Source organism: Trichoderma aggressivum (genome assembly GCF_033847375.1).
Source record: "Trichoderma aggressivum f. europaeum strain CBS 100526 chromosome Unknown scaffold_024, whole genome shotgun sequence".
In the NCBI taxonomy this organism is placed as follows: domain Eukaryota; kingdom Fungi; phylum Ascomycota; class Sordariomycetes; order Hypocreales; family Hypocreaceae; genus Trichoderma; species Trichoderma aggressivum.
Genome location: NW_026946390.1, coordinates 341100 through 366763, shown reverse-complemented (window position 1 = coordinate 366763; position 25664 = coordinate 341100). Strand labels below are relative to the sequence as shown.

Below are 25664 nucleotides of genomic sequence, written 5' to 3'. Positions count from 1 at the left end.
TGTGTTGCTTTGACCGGGCAAACGGGCCACCCGCTTTGACATTTGATACGTGTCAAATTGTGTCATTGTATACAGTGAATCTGGGGGGCTGTTGTATGATGATGGGGAGTAGAAGAGACAACGAATGGAATGTATTCGTGAGAGTAATTGCAATATATGATTGCTGCACTCCGGATTGGATGGGATTGGTGATGGTGGTTTAGCTGTTCCCCACCTCCTTGTACTGAATTGCATTGTACTCCGTAAATAACGTAATGTGGCAGCCCGAATATTTGCGTTCTCGCCATGGTGGTGGTACGAGAAGTCGGCATTGAGCCTGATTCAGAGGCAAAATTCGCTACATATAACCAGCAAGTCACAATGGTCTAGAGAGCGTTGTTCATCTATATAAATTACACATTGAGCGGATATCTCTCGAATATTCAACAGTACCTACAAGTATACGCTATCATGCATCGGTTAAGCTGGTAATAAAAGTGAATTAACAGGCTCAGTAGGAAGTACTCGTAGATACCTCAGGTTAGCGGCCAACGACAACTACCTTAGTACCTACCTACTAAGGTACTAACTTACAAAATGCACAGCCGTCCATGCACATACGAGTACGCGTGTCAGCTTCTACCCCCCAACCCATCATACTCTAGTTGTCTACCAAGGCACTCCAAAGGTGGCATGTCCGGGAAAAAAGAGACAAAGAAGAAGAGGGGCCCCCGAAATCGACAATCGCCGGATCGAATTTATTACTAGCTGGCACTGGGCCCGGAGCCGCTGCCAAACCTCGCCTTTTCCGGGTGGCGTGGCGCGGGCCTCGTTGCAACCTGTGCCAAAATAAATCCAATTAATTGCATTGCATTGCGTGGGCATCAAAGGAAACCAACTGTGCCTTTTCTTGTTCCCTTGACGCCCTTGTGCCTCCAGGGGCCGAGGGGACGCAGACGTTGCTTTACTCAATCAATACCTCATACGCATCGCATCGCAGAGTCGTAACTAAAGCACTGGATCTCGGTTGGTCCCCTCGCCTGGGGCTTTCTCTAGACCATGGCGGCGCGATGGGGCTCGTTTCTGCAGCAGGCCGTGGCCGGTGTCGAGTCGCGCCTGGATACGATTCTGGCCGAGTCGGACGATGATCGCAGTGCAGGAGAACCTGCAGCTGCTGGACTGGCAGCGGCAACTGCCAGTCCCAAGGTGACGAGCTCTGGTAAGTGCCGAAGATGTGGATGAGGTGACGTGTCGAGAGGTAGGAAGAAGCACAAGGCGAGGAGGGGGAGGGGAAACGGCAATGCTTCCAATCTTCTTCAAGGCTTCAGCACGCACGCAGCTGGCTAACCAGGCAATCCGCACAGCAAACTCTCGAGCGTCGTCGACCAACCGCGCCAATGATCGGCTACAGGCGAGGCTGGCCAAGGCCATGGCCGGCAAGAATGCGCCTGCGGCAGGAGACAATCGGGCGAATGCCTCACCACGCAGCTCGATCGATGTGGCCAGCCGAAGCTCCATGGAGAGGCCCTCGATGGACAAGGGGGACAGGTCTGAGCCTCTACCGGATCAGAGACCCGAACCCGAACCCGAACCCGAGTCTGCCCAAACTGCTGTCGATTCTGCCCCTACTGATACCTCTACGACGGCGACGACTACAACCACGACAACAATACCAATACCGATAACGATAACGGACGAGGATACGACTGCCGAGGTTGTACTAGAACCCGCTCCTGATGAGACAAACGATACTCTTCCCGAGACTGAAGCGCAACCGGCGTCTGAAGAAGCACCTGCAGAAGAGGGGGAAGTCGAATCTCCACCCCCGGTCGAAAATGAAATTCCAACACACAACGAGCCGGTAACAGTGCCAGTGGTAGAGAATGGAGCTGATGTGTCCGAAGTTTCTCGCGAGCTGGAGGAGGCCAAATTGCGACACCGAGAGGAGATCCAAGAGTACGCCGAACGCATCGACTCTTTACAGGCCAAAATCCAGTATCTTTCCAAGAGTGCCGCCGAAACGGCAAACAAAGCTGCATCTTCAGCCCCATCCGGCAGCCTGGAAAAGAAGCTAGCGGAAAAAGATGAAAGGATCGCGCTGTTAATGGAAGAAGGTCAGAAGCTAGCCGGAGCAGATCACAAGTATCGAACATTGATCAAGACATTGCGGCTTCAAATAAGTGAACGCGACAAGCAGTTGGATGAGGCACGCAAGGCAACGGATAAGGCAGTATCGGATGTTGAGGCACTGCGCAACCGGTTGGACGGAGATGAAGAGAAGGAAAAGCGTCGACGAGAGGCGATAAAGGCCACCACGAGCCTACGCAAGGAAATTGACAGTCTAAAGAAGGAGAACACTAATAAAGATGCGGCCATACGCCGACTTGAACAGGAAGTCAGGGCCAAAGAGGAGCAGGGTGAGGTCGCCAAGGCCGATGCTCTAAGCAAGGCGATTGCCGCAGAGCGGGTGAAGCAAAAGGAGCTCGAAGATGCCAATGATGCCGTTCGAGCAGAGTTGGAAGCCCTCAGCGAGAAAGCCCGTCTGGACGCCATAGAATGGGGCGAGAAGCTCGAGCGCGCCACCCAGCGCGGTAGCACCGTCGAAGCCGAGCTACGGCTTGAACTCCAGAACATGGAGAGCAAGCTAGAAGGCGTACGGGTGACGGCAGAGGAAGCGGCTTCGAGCACAGGCGGTGAAGCCCAGATGAAGCTGTTCCGGCAGATAGAGACGCTGCAGTCTCAGTATGCCTCTGCCAGGCAAAATTGGCAGGGTATCGAGGCGTCTTTAATGGCAAAGACAACAAGCCTGGAGAGGGAGAGGGACGAAGCTGAGCGCCGCGAGTCGGAAATGCGTAAAAAAGCGCGAGATGCGGTCAGTTTTACTCTGAATCCTCATTTAGTCCTTGCAGTGAACTTGATGCTAACTCGACTCTGCTCTCACAGGCCAAACGCGGTAGAACTCTCGAGGATGAGCTGCAAGACGTCCAACTGCAGCTGGAGGCTTGCCGCGAAGAGTTAGCTATTCTCAAAAAGTCCACCAAAGCCACAGAGACGGCTCTCGAACAAACACGCTCCGATCTAGAAAAGGAGAAGCAAGCAGCGAGCAGATCCTTTACAGCCGAGACAGGACGACAGTGGGCCGATGAAGTTGCAGTAGCAACATCGCGAAACCAGAGTCGCCCAGAGTCGCCGTTACTCTCCGTTCCACGAACATTCAGCTCCGAAGCCGTCGGATTGTCCGTCCCCAACCGCATACGACGGTCACCTACCCCTGTGAGTATAACGGATGCTGTAGGAGAAGGGCTCGGCATCCTTCGACGACCTCCCACGCATCTCCCGACCCGAACAGGAACGGGAACATTCTCACTTACCGGGTCTATCCCACCATCTCCATTCTCTCCTCTGGACCCGCCGTTGGGATCACCTCCCGCGCTGCCCCCGTCCGTAATGGAGAGGGAGAATGGAATCAGCGATACTGCCCCCTCGTCTCCCCGTAATCTCGCGCAAGACATGATTTCGGTATCGACGGTAGCGGCGGGGCCGTCGGTCCAGTTGGTGGAAAGGATGAGTGCCGCGATACGTCGTCTAGAGGCGGAAAGAGTGGCGGCCAAGGAAGAGATGGCGAGGGTGTGTAGCCAGAGAGACGAGGCAAGAGGAGACATGGTGGCCCTGATGAAGGAACTAGAAGACGCAAAAGCAGCGTCCGCAAGGGTGCCAGAGCTGGAGAAGCAAGTCGCTGATTTGGATACAAGATATCAAACTACGCTGGAGCTGCTGGGGGAGAAGAGCGAGCTGGTTGATGAGCTGAGGGCAGATGTGGATGATGTCAAGACGATGTATCGGGAGCTGATTGAGCGGACAGTAAAGTAAGTGAAATGGATGGACGGCGTCGTTTAATAGGAAAAGGGGGGGAGAAAAGAAGAAGGTAATGAAGCACTATGACGTGAAATGACAGGTACGGCAGCAGCTGTAAATTAGATTTGTACATTGTTTTTATGTATTATGTTAGATTATGGCTGGTTGACTACTACTACTACTATACATATGGCTGGGAAGCTAATCGACTAGCTGGATGCCTTCTCTCTCAGCGCCTTGGATGATGAAGTTGCGAACCTGTTTGCAGAGTGTTGATTCATGTTACTTGAAGGCTATCAGATTAGACGGTGTTATTGAGAGACGCTTACTTCTTTGTCCGGAGCTAAATCAATGGCCAGCTCTCCGTCGCTGGTCTTGAGTGTGAAGTCGGCTTCTTCTCTCAGCAGAGCAACAGCAGTGTCTCCTATAAACACGCACGTATTAGTTTATCTCATTCTCAGTAGCAAAAAAAACTCGGCCCAAGTCAAATAATAGAAGTGAATGAACAAAGCATGAGAGCTCAACGCACCGTGACCCTCTGCAACAGCATGGTGGAGCGGCGTGTAGCCCTCATTGTCAGCAGCATTCAGGGGGCTCTTGTTCTTGAGCAGGAGCATAACCATGGGCACTGAGCCGACGGCCGCGGCGCGATGGATGGGGTACTGGCCGCGGCGGTCGCGGACGCGTGTTGAAGCTGGGGGCTTGGAGTCGATGAGAAGACGGGCGACGTCGAGGTTCTTCTTGGAGGCGACGAAGTGGAGGGCCGTCTGGGGGTTTTGGGTTAGCGATGGAACCTGATATACGGTAGGCTATTTGAGATATCGTCTTCTCTCGTGGAATGGGATAATTCTTTGACTTACTTGGCCGTTGTTGTCTGTATAGATGAAGATTGTTAGATGGGAAATGAATCAAGGGGATGTGATTTAGAGTGAGACTTGCTCTTGATGTTGACGTCGGCGCCTCTTGAAAGAAGTAAGTTTAGGACTGGCTCGCTGTTGGGGACGCTGGCGGAGATCATGAGGGGGGTCCAGCCGCTGTCGTCCTGTCATGTCATATATGCATATGAGCAAAATGAGTTGAGGGAGTTGAGTTGGAGCTGCAATCATGCTGTACCTGAATATCCGGATCGAAGCTTGCCTGGTTTGCCAAGAGGAGGACAATCTCGTGGTTGTTGGACGAGGCTGCCCAGTGGATTGCGTATCTGCCGTCATCGTCTTTGCGCTTTGAGAGCTTGGGATCTGTCTGTGAGATGTGTTGGCATTTTGAGTTGACGCTGATGCTTCTTATACACGCAGATATATAGATATAGATAAGATGTGTATCTCGTCTATTTGATGACTTGCCTTGAGAAGTCCTTCAGCTGCAGCCACTGAAGGTTGCGTTAGCCATGTTATTCGTTGCGTTGAAGCTGAGAGTGAATGGTTGTTGCAATACCTCTGCCTTCTCTAGCAGCTTTGTGCAGAGGAAACCGATCACTTTCTGTGTCAGCCATGACGGCGATGGCGGTATAAGGAATCTATAAAGGAGGGAAGATGTATGAGATGAGATGAAAAGGTGCAGAAGAAAGATGATCCTGGGACCGTGAAGCAGAGAAGTTGACAAACTCCAACGTTGCCCGGATTTGCAATCACAGTCTCCAGGGTAGGCCGCCGCTGTATTGCGTATGTGCTTGTTGGTAGCTTTTGCTGCTTTTAGCCTTGGATGCTTGCGCCACAGGCTTGAGCTGGAGCCACCCTTTTACACCACAGCCTGCGCCACAGAAGGCTGAACCGGATTTCAATTCAAACTCGCCTCTTGCTGCTTTTCCTTTCCAAGACGCGGATCGCCAACTCCAGCCTTCTTCTCGTTTTCTCTTTTTTTTTCTTTTCATCCGCCATGGAGGCACCACAGACGCCGCAAGACGCGCTTCACCTCGGCGCTCTCGCGTCTCAGAATGCGGCCGCGACACGGAATCTGTACTCGCGCCTCGAATTGGCCAACGGCAAGCGCCAGAAGCTCGAGGGCGTCTTTGAGGATGCCGTCATGAAGCGGCGCTTCGAGGCCGAATACGCCGCTGTGCAGACGCTGCCCGAGGCCCTCGCCGCCAAGCAGCCATCGAAGCAGGCGCTGCGGAAAACGGCAAAGACGGGCGCAGCAGCACCGCCGCGCAAGACGCCCAAGCTTCTCGAGGCGGCACCATCTTCATCGGCCGCCAACGGAGGCGAATCTACGACGACGAAAGCATCGGGGACGACACCGCAGAGCATGAGCCTGACGGTGAGAGGGTCGCCGGCCATCCAGCAGGTCAAGCCCGAGTGGCATCCGCCGTGGAAGCTGATGAGGGTCATCTCGGGCCACCTGGGCTGGGTGCGCAGTTTGGCAGTCGAGCCGGGGAACAAGTGGTTTGCCAGTGGTGCTGGCGACAGGACAATCAAGATCTGGGATCTCGCTACTGGATCGCTGAGATTGACCTTGACAGGCCACATCAGCACTGTTCGCGGTCTGGCTGTGTCTCCACGACATCCATACCTGTTTTCTTGTGGCGAGGATAAGATGGTCAAGTGCTGGGACTTGGAGACGAACAAGGTGATTCGTCACTATCACGGCCACCTCAGCGGCGTCTACACGCTCTCTCTACATCCCACGCTGGATGTCCTCGTCACAGGCGGTCGCGATGGTGTTGCTCGAGTTTGGGACATGCGCACGAGAAGCAACATCCACGTCTTGTCGGGCCATACCGGCACTGTGTCGGACGTCAAGTGTCAGGAGGCGGATCCCCAGGTCATCACGGCATCGCTGGACTCGACCGTCAGGCTCTGGGATCTGGCGGCCGGAAAGACCATGGGCGTTCTCACCCACCACAAGAAGGGCGTCCGGGCTCTCGCCGTCCATCCTACCGAATTCACCTTTGCATCAGGCAGCACTAGCGGTATCAAGCAGTGGAAATGCCCAGAGGGCGCTTTCATGCAAAACTTTGAGGGCCATAATGCCATTATCAACACCATGAGTGTGAATAGCAATAATGTGTTCTTCTCAGGAGGTATGTTTTATCCCTTCCCCCGGTGGCTTATGGAAAGGGGGGAGTTTTGTGATTCATGTTCTAACTGCATAATCTAGGCGACAATGGCTCAATGAGCTTCTGGGACTGGAAATCTGGTTATCGCTTCCAATCCATGGACACAACCGCACAACCCGGCTCCCTAGATGCCGAATCAGGAATCATGAGCTCAACATTTGACCGCTCTGGTCTGCGTCTCATCACAGGCGAGGCTGACAAAACTAGTATGTGCTCCTTAATCTTTCCGCCGTCTACTTTGTCGTATGCTAACTCAAATCAAGTCAAAATCTGGAAACAAGATGAAAAAGCGTCCGAGGAGACGCATCCGATACAATGGACGCCGTCATTGGCACACAGGAAATTTTAGCCGGGAGTTTATGGGCGTCTTGTTTTTTTTAATGTTAATCGTCTGAAACCATTTTATATATCAAACGGCGACGGGCAGTAAGAATAGATCCTGCGCTGCGCTCTGGGATATCACAGGCGGAGAAGTGTATGCCCACGGATATTTTTATGCATATTTGGGAAATAGCTGGGCATGATGGCAGAAGTCTTTTCGAATTTTGGTTCATGTTGATAAAAGAAACATTTTAATTACGCTATGCATGACTGTTATATGACCTCTGAGAGAATCGGGGAAGTCATCAAAAACTCCGTGATGTATTGTGCCATGAAAAAAAATGTATGCTGAACGCTTAAAAAACTGGATAACTGATCCCAAAGCATCTTCTTTTTCTATAGATCATGGCATCATCGCTATTCCACCATTGGTATCCAAACACACCAAAGGCTGCATTATAAGAGATATGCTAAAAGGCAGAGGAAAGGCTTCTTTTTCACATCTGTGTTCCCTCTGAAAACATGGGTGATTAGATAGATGGAGCTAGACTGTTCCATCTAAACACTTAGACCCATGGCCTTGAGATCGACATCATCACGCAGCGCCATCTTCACTTCATCATCCGCAATAGCTAACCGCAACCTGCTCGATCGGTCCGCACGATGGGCCTCCAGATTGACCAATCCAGCCGCCACGAGCTCCAGGGCAGCTGTATGAATGTACATCGGCCGCCCTACCAAGCGTCGGCCGACAACTTGCGTCCCCTTGGCCAGTCCGGGAAGAATCTGGGCCATGCCGGGGGGAGGTCTGGCCGAAAAAGCCGCCACTCGCTGGAGCTCATCCAAAGTCTCGCCAAGCGTCGTCTCAGCCAAGCCGGACCGCCGAATTCTCAGAATCAGCGCGGCCATGAGCATCTTGGACGTCAACGGGAGGCCGCGCAGGTGCTGCTGTATAGGATTCGTTGTAGCTTCGTTGATGGCCCTCTTGATGGTGGAGATTGTGACTCTTCCGCGCCGCGACTGGTCAGGGGCTCCGCTGTCCGGAGCTCTCTTGCTTGGTGTCATGGGGTCTCCCGGGGCATCGCCCTCGGCGAGTTCAACGGCTCGACGGCAGATGTCTAACGCTCGTCTGGCGTCTCCGCTGACAGCGGCTACTTTGCGGCTGGCAAACTGGACGGCGTCTGCGTCGACGATATTCCCCGGTACACCTTCGAGACGGGACTGGATAATCTTCATGAGCTGTTCGTGATTGTATCCTGGAAACGTAATTCGAGTAAGACCTGTGTCGAGGTGGTTAGCTTCTGGTCACACAGTCTCTGTCTGATTAATGTTAAATTTTATAGACATACCTAAACGACTGCTGATCTTGTTGCTCAACGTTCTCTCTGGTAGATCCATTGTGTTGGCTACGGCGAGTACGATGAGGCGGCTATGTCGGAGGGTTGGCCAATTGAAAAAGTTGTACATGACTGCCTGGTTCTTTGTGACCAGTTGATCAAGTTCATCCATCAACACCACACATGGAATGCGTCTTGGACTTGGGTTGTTGAACTCGCGTTCCAGAAGATCGAGGGCTTGGGCCGGGCTGGCACGATCACCTTTGAGAGCCTCCCAGAGCAGCGAGTACGCTTGGTGAGGATCCGTAATCTTCATGCCATTGATTTCGACGAAGATGAAATCATCCAACTCGTCTGACCCGACAGCTTCCTCGAGGCGAGAGATGACCTCTCGCACAGTGGCCGTCTTTCCAGTGCCTGGTGTTCCAGAAATGTAGATACAGTTACCAGTACCCTCAGTAATGGCGGCTTCTAGATGCGAGTATACGAGCGAGAATTCTCCTTCACGACACGGCAGACTGGAGGGAACAGCTGCGACGTGGAGCCGTGAACGGGCGATCTGAAATGGAGAAGCTTGAACCTGACTCGGCGACAGCTTCCGGGTGGCCAACGGCGTGAACTCGAGTTTCTTGGAGGCGCTCCTTGGTCCTCGCTTCGACTTGGGGGTGGTTGCAGGGGTTCTTCCTGTTTTGGTAGGTGTTTGAGGCGGTAGATATGTGTCGCCGTCTGGCGGTGATTGTGCTCGAGCTCTGCGCCGAGTTGGTTTGGTGTTTTTCTCGACCATTTCAATCAGTGCTGGCACATCTTGTCCGTTCTGATACACCTCCTCCCATGTAAATTCATCCGTGTATGTTGTTGACCGAGTGTTGCAGCCGCGCCGGCAGACAAATGTCTTTCCATAGTCGGGAGAGTTCCGCGGGATCTTGCCAGACGGGTACGAGCTGAGGAAGGCATCCAGTGACATGATGTTGGCCTTTCCGTCGATCGAAGCCAGGGGATTCACATCCCAGGATGGTGATATATAGAGCTCATTCTGCACCATGTGTTAGGAGAGGGATGCCATAGCGACACAACACAAAAGCATGGCGTTTGCGCTTACCCAGTAAAAGTCCTTTCGCTTTCTGTCCTTGTTAAGAATCTCCTTCTCCGTCAAAAACCACATAAAATTGGCAGCCATCCCTTCGTTCTCAGCGTCCTCCCGGAAATCACAGATGATGGCCACCCATGATCCATTAGATCCATCGGCCTTGAGCATCACCGTGTCCCCAACGTGACATTCAAAGTCGCCATACCGAGCGCCGATAATCTTGGAGCTGGCCGTGACTTTTCTCCTTTTGCGATCGCCCTCATCGTCGCCGTGTTCTGCCTGCTCGGTGTTGTATATCCATTCCCACTGCACTTCTTCGCTTTCTGCACTGTCTTGTGAGCTTTCTCGAGTTTCTGTGGTAGAAAGAGCCCGCTTGCGCCCGCGGGTAGATTGAGTGTTGGTTTGAGAGGTGGTTTGGGCTGGCATTGATAACGGCGTCGATAATTGTAACTTGTAGTGAGCAGAGAACTATAGTAGCCGCTGAATAGATCAAGGAACCTGAGATTGTTGCCGAGTGTGATCTGTCGAGCTGTTAGAATTGATGTTGGTAGTGACAACATTCAAATATCTGTTAGATTATGGAACGTGGAAATTATTACTGAACTGCTGCTGCTTTTCTGGTCGCAGGGTAGCTTGGATCAATTAACGCGTCTAGCTTTGGGGGAGACGCGTTGGAAGAAACTCGATAGATGCATACTCAATTGATGCATATTTCGGTCTATTTGGCATGAGCCTCTTATACGTCCTTGGAGAGGAATAACAGATGACGTGGACAAACTCTTTAAAAACAAATGCAATGCTATCATGTATGAATAATACTTTTTGTATTATCGGTGCAATATGTAGAATTTATATCTGCGAAACCTAAGGGATGGCCGTGATCGACTCGAACGAAGGGCTGCGCAAAGTGCCTTATCAAACGGCAATTAATACTTTGGTAACAGTGATAACATTATGTATTCACTATTCACCATTGATGACCAAAGAGAAAAATAACAAGGCCGCATATTGTGAAGAGTATCAATATATCCAAGAAAAAGATAGACCTCTTGATTCAGTTTTACAGAGCATTCTGACGCACACATGTGTGTAAACGGAGCAAACGCCGTTTGTCAGGTGGGCGTTGAAGGCAACTTGCATGCAAAATACAGCCTGATTCACGAGATAGCGGTACCTAAGGTATCTGGTACCATGACCTCCAGGGAATGTACCTTATTCACTCTCTTCCCCAGGGCCTTTCTCTCTTTTCATCTCATCAGCAGTGGTGCCTCAGGCTCTCCCTATCAACAGGAAACAACTTAAATCAACCCGCACCTGACTCTCTCGTGCTTGGATTTCCCTTATCATCACGTCCCATATTCCTTTTCTTCTTCTTCTTCTTACCCTTCAATTTTCTCTGGCCCCCAGCAAACAAATACCATGAACAAAGGCAAGGGTCGAGCGACTCCATGGGTTCCCGTGGGGGACAACCGTCGCAATCATGGCAATAATGGCCACCCTCAAAATCGACAGACTCAAGGACCAAAGGAAGGATGGGTGGTAGCGAAGAAAATGCCAACTGCCAAAGCTCAGGTGAACGACAAGCGACTGGAGGCTTCACTTACAAACAAAGAATCCTATCTTGGCGAGCCACCAACAGACCGAGAGGTGATACGAGTAAGTGATACCACCAGCTCTCCCGCATTGTGCCTTTGATATCTCCTTCTATTGTGATTACTCGAAAGCTGCTGACTCTTCCATGAGGCCCGATATGTGCTCGCTTCCTCATGGGAAGTATACCCTTCGGCGATTGAGGATCCCGACATACTGGATGGCATTCGCAAACAACATCGCGTGTGGATCACCAGGGTTAGAGATACCCAAGCCTGGGATATTTATAGTGAGTCGGCATCTGGTTTGCAAGAAGCTGTTCATGCATTCAACCAAACTGTGCACGACCTGCGCCTGCAAAAAGAGCTTCTCGCCACAGTGCTTGTCGTCCAGCAAAGTTCCAGATGTACCGAAGACGCCCGCATATCAGTGGCGCCCAATTCAAGGCCCAAAGTAATCACGCCGCTGTCTGGATCATCGGATATAAAAAGAACTGCGGCGAAACTGCTCCAACGCCTTCGCCCGCATCTCCTCAATTCCACAGAGTGCGCAATGAGTGTGGACTCTGAGCTCAGGATGCGTGTGAGTTTCGGGGAATTAAAGGTGTTTGTGAAGCACAAAGGCATGAATAGTGTGCTCAGTTATGATGGATTCATGGAAGCGGCAAAGTCCTTCTCAATTCGAGGAGGCATCGGACTGGTTGACAGGTAATCATTCCATATCAGTCTCTCATCACACTCCTTGCTGACCGGACTTCAAGGTTGAACGAGCTCAAGCTCCCAAATCACATTATAAAGCATTTCTTAGCCTTGGAAGGGGATGGCGGCCTTCAATTGGATCACAATACCATAAAGCGAACATATGCCTTGGCCTTGGGGTTGCAACGGAAAGTGGTATATTTAGAAAGCTGCGAGAATGGTAGCTTTGATACCTCCCGAGCAAAGATGGGCATTGCCTGCCCAACCAAGTGGCTCAACTGGGTGGTGGCCACCCCGGATATGTAAGCTGCCCAAGGATCGTCAATTGCGCTCTCTGTGTTAATCTAAACCGGTTTAGGGGGCTTGATTGGGGCATCAGAGCAGATGCATACAATTTTGAGAGTGTACCAGCTGGCATCGACAAACTTATCAAGGAGCTGCGTCTTATACCAGCTACATACGAAGAAACGGGCGACTTTCTCAAACCAGGCGAGGTGGCAGTCGGCCAAGCCGGGGAGTGGAAAGACAAGATATTGGAAACTCGCCTGAAGACGACATTCGCCATCGAACTTCATGGCACTCCCTATATCCTAGAGATCAGCATAACCCAGATTTGGAAAGGGCTCAAGACGAGACTGAAGGCGAAAATGGAGTGGGGCATTCAGCTTTATGGCAAGCACTGGGATTCGGCCATGAACCAGGTGAATCCGCATACTCGGAGGAAGGACTGGGGAGAGGGACACAAGAATGTTTGGGTTGGCACTGATCCAGACCTAGGGAGGAGGTTCCAAAACTTCCTTGAAGTCGTTTTGCAGCTCCAGCAGCATGTGGAGGATGTACCGCCCTTGACCTTGGAGGAATTCGAAGATCTCCCCAGCGTCATCAACCAATAGGTTCATAATGGGGGCTGTTTTGTTGTGTGAGGATAGTAATCAATCATCAGATGGACGCGCGAGGTAATTCTTTTATTCAATTTTTTTTTTCTCCCGGGCTGTACTTTTCAACTTTGACCTTCTGCTTGGCTGGCCATGATCTTGCTCCGTAAAACTGTCGAAAATCCAACGTCAGTAACCATATAATAATTGATTCGACAAGGGTAAGCAGACATACCCTCTTCTATTGTGCGAACGTTCATTTGTTTCCTCTGAACAATTGCCTCGAGCTCTTTTAAGCTATTGCCAACCTCCTTTACTTTTGCATCGTAGAATTTCTCGGCCGATTTTAGTTTCTGTTGAGTGTTAGATTTCCGTCCTTTAAGCCAGGTGGTAAAAAACTGGTATAGCAACCTTTTCAATCATGAACCCTGTGCCCACGTCCACCAAGACGGTATCGGTGCTCGTCAACTCGCCGCTGACGTAGAGAGAGTTGGTCAACGGGACCAAGACTGATTTTGAGCCTGTTTGTATTGCCATTTTAGCTTTTGTTTCCTTCTGTCTTGCTCCCCGTCCCCTTTCGTCCGTTTGCGACACCCGACGACTGATGGATATGGAATGTACCTTGGCTATCGGCGGCTCGGCTCTGTACGCATCGGAGGCATTCCTTGAACTTGTTCTGGGCGCCGTGGAGCTGGGCGAAGGAGCTCGTAAGGTGCTCGAGCTCCTCTTCAAGCTGCTTCTTGACCTGCGCGAGCTGCTGGGGCTCGAGAGTGTCGAGATTGACTAGACGTTACAAAGGGTAAGCGGTCAGCGCTATTGCATATCTTTTTCAAGCAACGAGAATGAATGGGAGAGAAGAGAGGGAGGGGGGGTTTGAGGTCTTACTGGTCTCGCTCGACATGGCTGCTCGTGTGTCGTCGATTGTTTCGGCGCCTGAGAAGCTTGGGGCGAGCTGGAGGTTTAGAGACGAGCCCCTCCATGGGCCACTATGGCGGATGACTTTAGAGGGGCTTGCGATCCTTGTAACGAGGACGTGGGATTTACGGCGCTTTGGATGGGCATTTTATTGTGAAAATAGATCAATTTCATGTATTATGTAGATAATCAATTTTTGAATTGTTTTTATTTATTTATTTAAAATTTTCTTCTTCTTCTTGTTTTAGCTGGACTAGATTGGAGAGGTGTTGGCATTTGTCGCCATGTTTTATAGCCGCTCCAGCAAAGCCGTCAGATATTGGGGAACGTCTTCCGCCTTGACATTCTCCTTCACCGAAAGCCTCCTGCACTGCACTTCGCAGACGCCATTTTCCCTCCAAGCCTTTCCAAGCACAATGACAACAGGATAGCCCGTCATGTCCGCGTCCTGCATCTTCCATCCAAACGCTTCCTTGCGGTCATCCAGGACAATGTCCAGTCCCGCACCAGTGCCTCCTTGATGCTTTGCCAATGTATCGTAAAACTCAAACGTCTGCTCATTGACTCCAGATGTTGGAATCATGACGACCTCAAAGGGCGCAATAGCTCGTGGCCAGTTGAGCCCTTTATCATCTGCCATTTGTTCTGCCACAGCACCGAGAATGCGAGAAACGCCGATGCCGAAGCAGCCCATCTGGACCGGAACTTGGACTCCTGGGTTTTGCGGGAGCGCTACGGATGCCTCCAAAGGCTCTGAATAGCGTGTTCCGAGAAGAAAAGTGTGCCCTAGCTCCAATGCGCGATGGATCTCGAGCTTCCCTGTATTACAGCGAGGGCACCCATCACCGTCCGTTATGCGCAAAAGGTTTAGGTCCGCGCCGTCTGGTGTCTGTGATATTGACGACTGCTGGATTTGGTCACCGGCGAGATCCGCAGGAAGAAGAGGGAGATCGCTGCGAAGATCCTCAAAGGCCGTTGCAAGTCTCGAATCAATGACATTCAGGAGCTGAAGCTCTCCACTATGCCCATCTGCCTGTTGGACGGCCTCTTTCCAGAATGATACGGCATCACTGACACTGGTATCGAGTTCGGGAACGACCGACTTGACAGCGTGAATGTTATAAACGTCTCCAGATGGCGAATTCCCCAGACGTGGGTACCACACATTTACAAGTGTCTTTCTGTCGTTTGTAATGCCGCGCCAGATACCAAAGGATGAAGATGAAACAGCGTCCCCAAGCTGCCCGGGTGACCGAGCCGCAGCTACTTCGTCGTTGGCGGTATAGCCACAGCTATTGCAGGATGCGACAGTGTCCTCTCCAATGGCATGAGAAAGGTGATATTCGTGGCTATGCTCTCCGCCCATGTCTCCCGAGCTCGCCTCAGCTACTAATATGGGCAGCTTCAAGTCTGCGAAGAAGGCACTGTAGGCGGTGGCGACGTCGCGATACGTCTGAACGGCCTTTTCAACTGTCAAGTCAAATGTATATAGATCCTTCATGATAAATTCACGAGATCTTAGTAAACCGTGCCTGGGGCGGATCTCATCTCGATATTTCCGTGCTACAAAGATCAGTGAGAAGTTGCGCATGAGGAGTCAATGGGATCAGCAAAGGGCTCATACTGATTTGATATAACTTGAGAGGCAAGTCTTTGTAAGATTTCAAAGTGCTGGCCACAAGGGACGTGATCTCTTCTTCGTGTGTGGGTGACAGCATGATGGGAACTTCTTTGCGGTCACGGAGTCGGAAGAGCTGGTGGAGTGTTAGTAAAGTGTATCTTGATAGCTTGCGAACGCGGCTGTACCTCAGAAGAGACTTTATCCAGGCGGCCACTTTTGCGCCATAGCTCTTCAGTTGTGAGGGTTGAGAGGGCCAGTCTGGAGGCTCCTAAAAGGAACTAAGTCAAACCATCACCGCAGGACTGCATGGTGATTAGACTCACCTAGGTTTTGCATATGCTTGTCAACGAGGCGCTCAATCTTATCTTGGACACGCAGTCCCAATGGAAGAAGTTGGAAAACTCCAGATTGTGCCTGGAAAATTGGTTCACATTAGCAACACCACCTTGAACAGGGTCAGGCCATCAAATGAGGTGAGGTCGGCTTACCTGACGTAGAAATCCAGCTCGGATCAGCTTGCCATGGCCAGCTGCGAACAATTAGCCCGGCATTTCCTCAAATCTGATGACAGAGCAGTTCCATACTTTCTCCATCAGTGGCCGAGACGCCGCCAGTGGGAACCCATATCTTGGACAGCGTTGATCTTGGCCGTAGAGACTGAGCAAAAAGAGGCTGTGAAAATGTTCGGACGGGGTTCGAGCTACGAATGGCCGTTAGCGGGCGAAATCCGCCATGATAGACCAAGGCTGGAGCACGCATGATTAGTGAGTGGTAGGACAATTCATTCTAATTTTTTACATAATTCTGAAAATGAGTGATAACAATGCAATAATCGCACCTCGTATGAGGCGAAACTATCACCAATGAGAGAGCCTGTGTTAGGTTCAAGACAATTGAAACGGCGGTTCTATAAGCGCAAGGCGCTAACAGCAGACGCGATAGGCGCTACCAAATCTGCGTGGGCCGATAAGATAAGCAGCTTTCAAAAAAATTACTTGCGTCGCATCTAGAAATTTGATGCAAGCCGATTTCTGCTACAACACACTCGGCAGCATCTTCACCATGGCTAAGCACTCCAAAAAGGCCAAAGGGCCTCAGCGCTCTGAAAATGATGCAGCTAAGCTGAAGAATGGATTGAGCGAGCTCACTTCCCAGATTCAGGAGAAATTGAACGGCAATCCCTACAAGCGAAAGAATCCGCCTACGGAAGCCTCTGGCAAGCAGAAGCAGCGAAAGCAGCGCGATGCCGAGGGTGCAGCACCGCCCGCGAAAAACACCAAAGCCGATGAAGAGGCTTTGCTGGCCGAAATCAAGGCCCTGGGAGGCGACGAGGAAGATTGGCGCCTGATCAATGAAGTCGCTTCCGATGATGAAGCCGTCGCATCGGAGTCAAAGGCACCAGTAGACAAGCGTCTGAAAGAGGAGCTGGCAGCTCTATCCAAACAACTTGGCTTTGCTGGACTTGTGCCGGTTGACGCTAGCGATGAAGAAGAAGAGGAAGAAGAAGAAGGTGATCAGGAGGACGACAACGACGGCGATGATTCCGAGGACGAAGTCAGCGAGGACGATGGCAAGAACAAGAAAAAGAATCAGAACAACGGCAAAACGAACAAGGAATCAAAAGAAAAGGGCCCTGCTGAGAACGACATGCGACGAGTCGAAGGCCTGGTAAGTCGATATCCTTGAGTCTCAACGGCATCTCTGACAACTAACTCAGTGAGCTAGATTTTCGAGCCGCGCGCAGACTGGCATGCTGCTAGACTAGCCCAGCTACCCGGGCCTACGGTGGATGACATTGGCCCATTCATGTCGGCCATCAACACGTTGAAGGAGCATGGGAAATATCTCTTGGAGACGGAGGCGGCCAAATACAGAACAACCATTTTTGCATCTACGTCTCACAAGTTTCTTGCCACCATTATGACTTCTGGTACCCTTACCGACAAGGTTTCCGCTCTCACCTTGGCCTGTCAAGAATCTCCCGTTCACAACATCCGCGCATTCGACACCCTGATGAATCTAGCCTCGAAGAAGAGTCGAGCACAAGCCATTGGAGCTATAGGGGCGCTCGTGGATATGCTTGGCCCTGGCACGCTTCTACCATCGGATCGGCGATTGAAGACGTTTCAGTCTCAGCCAGGCCTTTTGGGCTCACTTCAACGAGCTTCTGCCAAAATATGGGCCCCAAGCCAACCTTTGCCCGGCAAAATTACACAAGCGCATCTGATATCTTGGGTATACGAGGATTGGTTAAAGGAGACTTATTTCAAAATCATTCAGCTTCTGGAAGTCTGGTGCTCCGATGAGATTGAATACTCCAGAATGAAGGCTGTCGACTTCGTCTATGCCTTGCTAAAGGACAAGCCAGAGCAAGAATCGAACCTTCTCACTCTACTCGTCAACAAGTTGGGTGACCGTGATCGAAAGATTTCGTCACGGGCGTCATATCTCCTCCTACAGCTGCAAAACTCCCACCCTGGAATGAAGCCGGTCATTGTACGAACGGTGGAACAGGAAATTCTACTTCGACCCTCGCAAGACCATCGTTCACGCTACTATGCCATCAACACCCTTAACCAAACAATCCTTTCAAACAAGGAGCCGGCTGTAGCTGAGGCTCTGCTTCGCATCTATTTCGACCTTTTTGCCACAATGCTCAAGACGGGAAAGCTTGGCATGCCGATAGAAGAGGAATCTAGCAAGGCCCAGAAGGGACAGAAGCCCGGCAAGGGTTCGTCATCCGGAAAGCCAGCTAACCAGACAAGGCCAGCAGCCGCTTCCATCCCAGAGACTGAGGCAGCTGATAAACTTGTTTCTGCGCTGTTGACCGGTGTCAACCGTGCCGCACCATTTGTGGGCACTAATGACATGGTGTAAGTGTCTAAACGTCAAAGCAGTTGCAGCAGAATTGCGTGAAGATGGCTAACTTGTTCATAGTATGGAGCGTCACCTCGACACGCTTTTCAAGATTGCGCACTCTTCCAACTTCAACACTGGCATCCAAGCTTTGCTGCTCATTCAACATCTCTCCTCTGCCAGAAACCTTGGCAGCGACCGTTTCTACAGAACTCTGTACGAGTCACTACTTGACCCACGCCTCATGACCTCTTCAAAGCAGGCGCTCTACCTGAACTTGCTTCTGCGCGCACTGAAGAACGATGTTGATGTGCGTAGAGTCAAGGCTTTCGCCAAGCGGATGCTGCAAGTGGCGGGCCTTCACCAGCCCCCTTTCATCTGTGGCTTGCTCTATGTCATTTCGCATCTCAGGCAAACGTTCCCTGACCTCTCAACTTTGGTTGAGTCGCCCGAAGAATCCGTGTTTGATGATGAAGCGCCCGAAGATCGACCGACGTACGATGGACGCAAACGGAATCCAGAGCACAGCAACGCCCACAGAAGTTGCCTGTGGGAGGTGGTATGTTGAATTCTCCGCAAGATGATAACGTTATCAATATCTAACTGTCGCCTTAGGTTCCAATTCAAAGTCACTTTCACCCTGCCGTCAGCAAGTTTGCTTCTTCATTGATGAACAGCAATCAGAAAATGCTCAAGCCCGATATGGAGAGCCACAGTCTTATCAGATTCCTGGACAAGTTTGTGTACAGAAACGCAAAGGCCACAGATGCGCGTGGTGCATCCATTATGCAGCCTCTCAAGGCCGCCAAAGATATCGGAGATATCTGGCTGGGTAGCGGACGGACTAGCTCATCCACTACCCAGGTCAACTCGGCTGCATTCTGGAACAAGAAAGCAGAGGATGTTGCTGCAGAGGATGTCTTCTTCCACAAATACTTCCAGCAAATCGCCAAGGAGGGCAAGGAGACTACGAAGAAGACTGCGGCAGGTGGCGAAGACGATGAAGGCGATGCGGAAGAGGACGAGATCTGGAAGGCGTTGGTCAATGCTCAACCTGACATTGATGAAGATGCCTCCGATGCTGGCTTTGACGATATGGATGATCTGGACATGGGATCTGGTGACGATGATTCGCCTGCCTTGTCACTCGATGGCGAGGATGACGAGGATGAGGATGACGTTAGTGTGGAATTTGGTGACGACTCAGAGGAAGAAGGTTCAGATGAGGACGGTTTGGTCGCTCCAGATGTGCCCGATGAGGATGAGGAGAAGGGAGACAAGCGCAAGGCTAGAAGAAAGATGCTCAGGGGTCTGCCCACGTTTGCGTCGGTGGACGACTATGCAGAGCTTTTGGCGGGAGATGATGACTTGTAAAACAGACAAAAAGCAGATTAATAAGGAATCAAAATCGGGCCCGGAAGGCGGCGAGAATATAGGAAGCATGTTTATTGGCCAGTCTACAACGGCGCGCTTGTGTATATATTAGAGCTACATACAAAGAGGTGTAAGTGATGTCTGAGGTGCACCAGCAAAGTCTGATGCTTCACCATGTGCTTGGGGCGAATGTCACTCTTGACAATATGGCCATCACCAATGGGACCAAACAAGGGAAAACCACGGGATTCTCGAAGCCTTTCCCATTCGACTTGGATGCAACCATGATGAATAAACAGTGACACTCAGCCGGCAAGGAAATGTCCGATCCGAAGCCACAGTGTGTCTGGCGACGAACCTGGGAGCGCAAGAAAAATATCCGAGGCTTTCGCTGCCCGAACTCGGATACGCCGATGGAGCCAAAAAGCGCGGCTTGGGCTAGAATCGGGATACCGGACCGCCGATAAGAGGCGTATCAGTTTATCTTATCGGCGTATACATACTCCGTACATACCTACCATTACGCCGGCGATGATTATAAAGGCGTGATGGGTGCGGCGGTCCCTTTTTTTTTTTGGCCTCGGCAATTTACATACGTTCTTTTTTGTTGGGCTTTTGTTCACTTGTGTTTTTTCTTCTTCTTAATTTCTTCGTGTTTGTTTTCTGTTGCAGATGAGAGGCGTCAAAGACAGGAGGCAATTGTACGGAAATGTTTAGCCAGCAAATTGCCCGTGGCGGGCGCCGCATCGGCATGATGGCTCGAGGTGGCCAACAGCCGTCACTTGTTGCGCTTAGAGGAGCCGCTCAACGACGGTGCTATGCTGAGGCTGCACAGGGTAAGACTTTTCTTTGGGGATTGCCTTGATCTCTGCGTGGTTGACATACGGAGAGCGGGAAGAAGATGATGTTGCTAACGTCTGAGTTGTTTTCCACCACTACAGCAGCCCCCAAGGGACGTGTCGGTCGAGGCCTCGGATTGCTCCTATATGGCATTGCTTTTAGCGGCCTTGGAGCGGCAGCAACATTCTATTCCATGGTACAAAAGGGCTTTGCCTCGTTCACCGACGCCGAGTCCGCCCTGCTGTTCGTCCCCGACAGCGACGAGCTGCAGCAGATCGAAGAAACAATCAACAAGCACCCGATCGTCCAAGAGTTACGATCACGGCCAGAGTTCAAGGAGTCGCGGCCGCACCTAAAAATGTCGAGCGAGGTCCGCAGCCGCACGCTCACCGGCGGCGCTCTATCAGGCGACGGCATGATCATGGTGCCGCCCGTCGCCTTCATCGAGGACGGCGGCAAGTCCATCGTCAGCGTCACGTACATTGGCGACCGGCTGTGCGGCCACCCGGGCCTCGTGCACGGCGGCCTGCTGGCGACGATGCTGGACGAGGGGCTGGCGAGGGGCTGCTTCGACGCGCTGCCGCACAAGATTGCCGTGACGGCGAGCCTGGAGATCAACTACCGCAAGCCGACGCAGGCCAACAGCTTCCTGGTGCTGCGCGGCAAGACGGTCAAGGTCGAGGGGCGCAAGGCGTGGGCCGAGGGGAGCATTGAGACGTTGCCTGGGCCGGGCGAGAAGCCGGTGACTTTGGTCGAGGCCAAGGGATTGTTCATCTCTCCCAAGTATGCGGCGGTAAGTTTTTGTGTCTCGGATGGATGTTTTAATTTGTAAGGCTTACTGTGGCTGACAATCTTTATTCTATGCAGCTGATGCCCCGGATTACCTAAAATGATACAGTATCATGGCGAGATGGGAAGACGAGCGTATAGAATTGCTACGTTTTTGTTTTTGCCTCCATTTCTTCTTTCATTGTTCTTTTTTCATATTTTTGGACAGCGACGGCGGGAATAGATTATACTAGAACTACACACATACTTTGACAACGAGGCAGTAGATGCCGTGCTAGAAAGCAGAGAGGGGAATGCTTGTTCGTCTCCGCAGTTGATGGAGCCGAGCCAGATGGATGCTATACATGATATACCTCTAGGACATTGTTTTGCAATCAAGTCAAATACACCAAGTACAAAGGACGACCCATGCTGAGTATATAAAATAAATATACGTATATGCCTGATCTAAGACAATGATAGTATTAAAAAGGATGTGCTGCAGTACAGTCATGTGCAAAACTCCTTTCAAACCCTCTCACCTACTGTGTACTACTTGGCACTTTCAACACTGATTGTGGACATGTGAAGGTACACAAATCGATCTCATGATATGTAGTAGGTAAGTTAGCAAAGCCTGCTGACCGAAGCCTAGAGTTCCAGGCCGGCCTCGTGTATAGCGGTTTTGTTACTTCTGCCTATAGGTAGAAACGGCGTCAATCTTCGGCCCTGCAGCATGTCTGGAACTTTCAAGTGAAACTAAGAAGATGGACAGGAGTCAAAGACGGCATTTCAGACTGGGTATCACATCGATAGTTTCATGACTAAGAAATGATTAGTATTTAGTGCAGGTTGCTAGAATGGAATCACCATTGGATACCGACGGCAGTAAGTAAATAGTTTGTCAGCCCTAGCTTAGGCATCTGGATTATGCATACTGGCTGTTGTGGAGTATCCAGCGGCCTCTGTTTCGCATGATTATGATGTCATGGGATACAAAATCACAATGAATTCATTCGTGCTAATGCTTTTATTCTTTGGCCCGTTGTGGGTTTAGTAAGTAACGGTTGTAAACTAAGGTAGGTATTCATATGGTTGTGTTTACTGTGCCAAAACAATCACGTTATCTTTGCTAGCTGTAGCTTCAAATTTCATGGGCAAAAGACATCCAGTTTCGGTTACTCCACATTCCCAATTAGGACATCGAGATGGGGTACGCGCCTTCTACCATAAGTTCGGTGGCTGTACATGTAGAGTCCCAAGCCGAATGAATGGAGGAATCTTACAAATTCGCCCGGCCAAAGCCACAAGAAAGTTTCCAACTCGGGCAATGGTCTTCCTTGTCGCACGTAAGTTCCTGGGGCTACAGTAACTTAATGCGATTAAAATCTTACAAATTGCTGTATGTATTCGTATGTTGGAGTTCGCTTAGAGAGCTGGTTAGAAACGGAGTACTGGATGTGATGTAGTTGAGAAATGGATTCATCCTTCGGTGTTCTAACTTTAGAAGAAGAGTTGGTGATATGAATTTCGTGCAACTATATTAATACCTCTTGAGCCCAGTTCTGCATGTAATATTCCACAACTCAAAAGCATCAACATCTTGATCCAACAAACAATCGACTCGAGACCTGTTACACATTTAAACAATAACCGACAATCCAACAACATGACGAAACTCGTTGCCATTACAGGTATCACCGGAGTTCAGGCGAGTGTCTCTCAATGAATGCGTTCTGATTAATCGAATGCGCCGCAGTTGGTTACTAACACCATATCTAGGGCGGCTCTGTTGCCAACACCTTCTTCCAAACCCCTGGCTATACCATCCGCGGCGTAACTCGCAATACCGAATCCGCAGCCGCCAAAGCGTGGGCCGCAAAGGGCGTCGAGATTGTCAAGGCCGATTTCGACGACGTCGAGTCGCTCAAGCGGGCCTTTAAAGGCGCCAATGTCATCTTCGGCGTCACTGATTTCTGGAACATCTTTGGCAACCCTCAAAGCAAAGAGCTCAAGAAGCCTGATCAGGAACTCATCGAATACTGTTACGAAGTTGAGCTGCGACATGGCAAGAACCTTGCCGATGCTGCAGCCTCAACGGCATCCACATTAGACCGATACATCTTCAGCTCCATGGCTAATGCAACGGAATCGAGTGGTGGCAAGTTCTCAAAGCTATACCACATGGACTCCAAGGCCCAAGCTGTTACATATGCGCAAAGCCTTCCTGAGCTCAAAGACAAGTTCTCGCAAATCCAAGCCCCAATCTACTACCAAATCGCATTGGAATGGGGACTGCCAGTAGAACCAACAAAGGTAACAGATGAAGAATTTGTCTCCCCTCTCTAACCAACATGGCTCAGCTAACGAATCCTGTCTGTTCAGCAACCCGATGGCACTTATCGAATGAAGGTCCCCGGCGTCGCCCACAAGCCCATCCCTCTCGGCAACGTTGGCACCGACCTTGGGCCTAACGTCAAGGCTCTTGTCGAACAAGCGCCTCCCAACACAAACTTGTTTGCCGTGGGCGAATATCTTTCTTGGAACGACTATCTTCGCATCTTCTGCGAGACCCAGGGCGTCCCATACGGAGGCATCGACGAGTTGTCATATGATGAGATCAATGAGCTCATCCCCGGTGGTTTGGGTCATGAATTCGGATGCAACGTCTTGTTTGCGTTCGAATTTGGGTATGAGGGAAGAGAAGCAGGGATTGTTGGGCCAGGAAAGGTAAGTTTGATCTCACCACCTATACAGAGGCGATTCGATAAGCTGACTTTCATCATCTAGTACGGAGTTAAGATGTCGTCTTTTAGAGAATACTGCGAGAAGGCTGATTTCTCTGCATTGTTTAGCAGGCAAAAGTAAAATAGATGCGTATATACATCAAGATACTACTGTACAATAAATGTTATTGCTCTCGAAATGAAAGGGGATTGCCGCAATGTGAGAGAAGAAAAGTCATGTGCGGAAAAACAACGGGGGACCAGATCAGCGGAGCGGAAGTCGGCGGTTTCGGACTGTCGCCATCAGCCTCCCCAATGAGCACATCAACCGCCTTGGCCTATCTTGGAGTAGAATTCGACGTTGCAAGTGGGTTTTGACCAGCACTAGCAGCAGCTTCTTTTTTTTTTCTTTTCTTTTCTTTTCTTTTCTTTAGCATGAATGTCACAGCGGAGGGGGAATGTGTCAGCACATTGAGGTTCTTTAATGCTGGGCGAGGGTCCGAGGGGGATTGGCCGTTAGTGGGCGAATCTGCTGCAACTTACAGAGACCAACTCCAAGTCAGAGATCGCCCATCTCGCATCTGTATTTCATCATCAGGCCCTTATATATGTCGCAGTGAATCTCCACCTTTTCTTTTTCCATCTCTGCATCTCTTTTCCCTCTTTTTTTCTTCTTTCTTTTTTCTTACCAGTCTTTTCTTTTCACTTGCTTTTCCATCTTCTCCTCGTCCAACGCAAACAAGCGAAATTCAGCTGTTCCTCAATTCATCTCGTCTTATCACTTTACCTGACACAATGGCCACGTGCGTAACCAGTAACCCGCCCCCTCTGCCCCTCCCCCGCCTTTGCAACCTTGAGACGAAAAATGTCACCATCTCCATCTTCAAACCCTCACCCAAACCACCATAACATCCGCCCATTGGATCATCATCACCACCACGCATATTCCAAGCAAAGCTGACCCTCAACATCAGCAACATCACCTGGCATCCCTCCCTCTCCCGCCGCGAGCGCAACCAGCTCCGCAACCAGCGCGGCCTCACCATCTGGCTGACGGGCCTCTCCGCCTCGGGCAAGTCCACCGTCGCCACCGCCCTCGAGCAGCACCTCCTGCACCTAGGCCTGGCCGCCTACCGCCTCGACGGCGACAACGTGCGCTTCGGCCTCAACAAGGACCTGGGCTTCTCCGAGACGGACCGCAACGAGAACATCCGCCGCATCTCAGAGGTCGCCAAGCTCTTCGCCGACGCCTCCACCGTCGCCATCACCTCCTTCATCTCGCCCTACCGCGCCGACCGCGACCTCGCCCGCGACCTGCACGCAAAGACCAACCAGGACGGCGACGAGCCCATCCCCTTTGTCGAGGTCTTTGTCGACGTGCCCCTCGAGGTGGCCGAGCAGCGCGACCCCAAGGGCCTCTACAAGAAGGCTCGTGCCGGCGAGATCAAGGAGTTTACTGGCATCTCGGCTCCTTACGAGGAGCCTGTCAACGCTGAGATTACAATCAAGACGCATGAGAACACGGTTGAGGAGTGTGTTGCGCAAATCACAAACTGGCTAATTGCCAAGGGTTACGTCAAGAGCGAGGTCAAGAACTAGAAGCAAATATCATATTATATGCAAGGAAGAAAGAGATAAGGAAAGGGGAGAAAAGGGAAATAAACATTCGGGCGCAAAGAAAATCACACCACACTTGGTCTTTTTCACATTGAAAATGATGGATTGATATAGAACAAAGTGCAACGAGGAAAAGAAAAAGAAAGAAAA

At 50.9% G+C, this 25664-nt stretch overlaps 11 protein-coding genes across 11 annotated transcripts; 7 read left to right on the top strand and 4 right to left on the bottom strand.

Annotated features, from left to right (window-relative positions):
- Window positions 1-1038: 1038 nt before the first annotated feature.
- Window positions 1039-3849, top strand: Triagg1_6274 (uncharacterized protein; the record flags this gene model as incomplete). Its single annotated transcript, XM_062900880.1, has 3 exons — window positions 1039-1198; window positions 1242-2851; window positions 2923-3849. 3 exons carry the CDS (start codon window positions 1039-1041, stop codon window positions 3847-3849), a joined length of 2697 nt encoding a protein of 898 aa, XP_062754820.1.
- A 186-nt stretch (window positions 3850-4035) lies between these two features.
- Triagg1_6273 (uncharacterized protein) lies at window positions 4036-5326 on the bottom strand (the record flags this gene model as incomplete). Its single annotated transcript, XM_062900879.1, has 6 exons — window positions 4036-4092; window positions 4164-4258; window positions 4364-4601; window positions 4787-4876; window positions 4948-5072; window positions 5269-5326. The coding sequence occupies 6 exons, from the start codon at window positions 5324-5326 to the stop codon at window positions 4036-4038; spliced, it is 663 nt and encodes a 220-aa protein (XP_062754819.1).
- Window positions 5327-5709: 383 nt separating this feature from the next.
- Window positions 5710-7238, top strand: Triagg1_6272 (uncharacterized protein; the record flags this gene model as incomplete). The annotated part of the gene is made up of 3 exons (XM_062900878.1): window positions 5710-6853; window positions 6931-7095; window positions 7153-7238. 3 exons carry the CDS (start codon window positions 5710-5712, stop codon window positions 7236-7238), a joined length of 1395 nt encoding a protein of 464 aa, XP_062754818.1.
- Window positions 7239-7768: 530 nt separating this feature from the next.
- On the bottom strand, window positions 7769-10060 carry Triagg1_6271 (uncharacterized protein; the record flags this gene model as incomplete). The annotated part of the gene is made up of 3 exons (XM_062900877.1): window positions 7769-8511; window positions 8560-9580; window positions 9647-10060. The coding sequence occupies 3 exons, from the start codon at window positions 10058-10060 to the stop codon at window positions 7769-7771; spliced, it is 2178 nt and encodes a 725-aa protein (XP_062754817.1).
- Window positions 10061-11053: 993 nt separating this feature from the next.
- On the top strand, window positions 11054-12815 carry Triagg1_6270 (uncharacterized protein; the record flags this gene model as incomplete). Its single annotated transcript, XM_062900876.1, has 4 exons — window positions 11054-11290; window positions 11378-11931; window positions 11985-12224; window positions 12281-12815. The coding sequence occupies 4 exons, from the start codon at window positions 11054-11056 to the stop codon at window positions 12813-12815; spliced, it is 1566 nt and encodes a 521-aa protein (XP_062754816.1).
- Window positions 12816-12922: 107 nt separating this feature from the next.
- Window positions 12923-13698, bottom strand: Triagg1_6269 (uncharacterized protein; the record flags this gene model as incomplete). Its single annotated transcript, XM_062900875.1, has 5 exons — window positions 12923-12969; window positions 13033-13150; window positions 13209-13318; window positions 13419-13580; window positions 13683-13698. The coding sequence occupies 5 exons, from the start codon at window positions 13696-13698 to the stop codon at window positions 12923-12925; spliced, it is 453 nt and encodes a 150-aa protein (XP_062754815.1).
- Window positions 13699-14001: 303 nt separating this feature from the next.
- On the bottom strand, window positions 14002-16092 carry Triagg1_6268 (uncharacterized protein; the record flags this gene model as incomplete). Its single annotated transcript, XM_062900874.1, has 6 exons — window positions 14002-15275; window positions 15337-15466; window positions 15519-15601; window positions 15657-15747; window positions 15822-15862; window positions 15918-16092. The coding sequence occupies 6 exons, from the start codon at window positions 16090-16092 to the stop codon at window positions 14002-14004; spliced, it is 1794 nt and encodes a 597-aa protein (XP_062754814.1).
- A 258-nt stretch (window positions 16093-16350) lies between these two features.
- Triagg1_6267 (uncharacterized protein) lies at window positions 16351-19563 on the top strand (the record flags this gene model as incomplete). The annotated part of the gene is made up of 4 exons (XM_062900872.1): window positions 16351-17001; window positions 17059-18206; window positions 18271-18748; window positions 18805-19563. 4 exons carry the CDS (start codon window positions 16351-16353, stop codon window positions 19561-19563), a joined length of 3036 nt encoding a protein of 1011 aa, XP_062754813.1.
- Window positions 19564-20272: 709 nt separating this feature from the next.
- On the top strand, window positions 20273-21291 carry Triagg1_6266 (uncharacterized protein; the record flags this gene model as incomplete). Its single annotated transcript, XM_062900871.1, has 3 exons — window positions 20273-20399; window positions 20505-21196; window positions 21271-21291. 3 exons carry the CDS (start codon window positions 20273-20275, stop codon window positions 21289-21291), a joined length of 840 nt encoding a protein of 279 aa, XP_062754812.1.
- A 1549-nt stretch (window positions 21292-22840) lies between these two features.
- Window positions 22841-24039, top strand: Triagg1_6265 (uncharacterized protein; the record flags this gene model as incomplete). Its single annotated transcript, XM_062900870.1, has 4 exons — window positions 22841-22888; window positions 22954-23487; window positions 23557-23901; window positions 23962-24039. The coding sequence occupies 4 exons, from the start codon at window positions 22841-22843 to the stop codon at window positions 24037-24039; spliced, it is 1005 nt and encodes a 334-aa protein (XP_062754811.1).
- A 653-nt stretch (window positions 24040-24692) lies between these two features.
- On the top strand, window positions 24693-25496 carry Triagg1_6264 (uncharacterized protein; the record flags this gene model as incomplete). Its single annotated transcript, XM_062900869.1, has 2 exons — window positions 24693-24700; window positions 24872-25496. 2 exons carry the CDS (start codon window positions 24693-24695, stop codon window positions 25494-25496), a joined length of 633 nt encoding a protein of 210 aa, XP_062754810.1.
- Window positions 25497-25664: the final 168 nt, after the last annotated feature.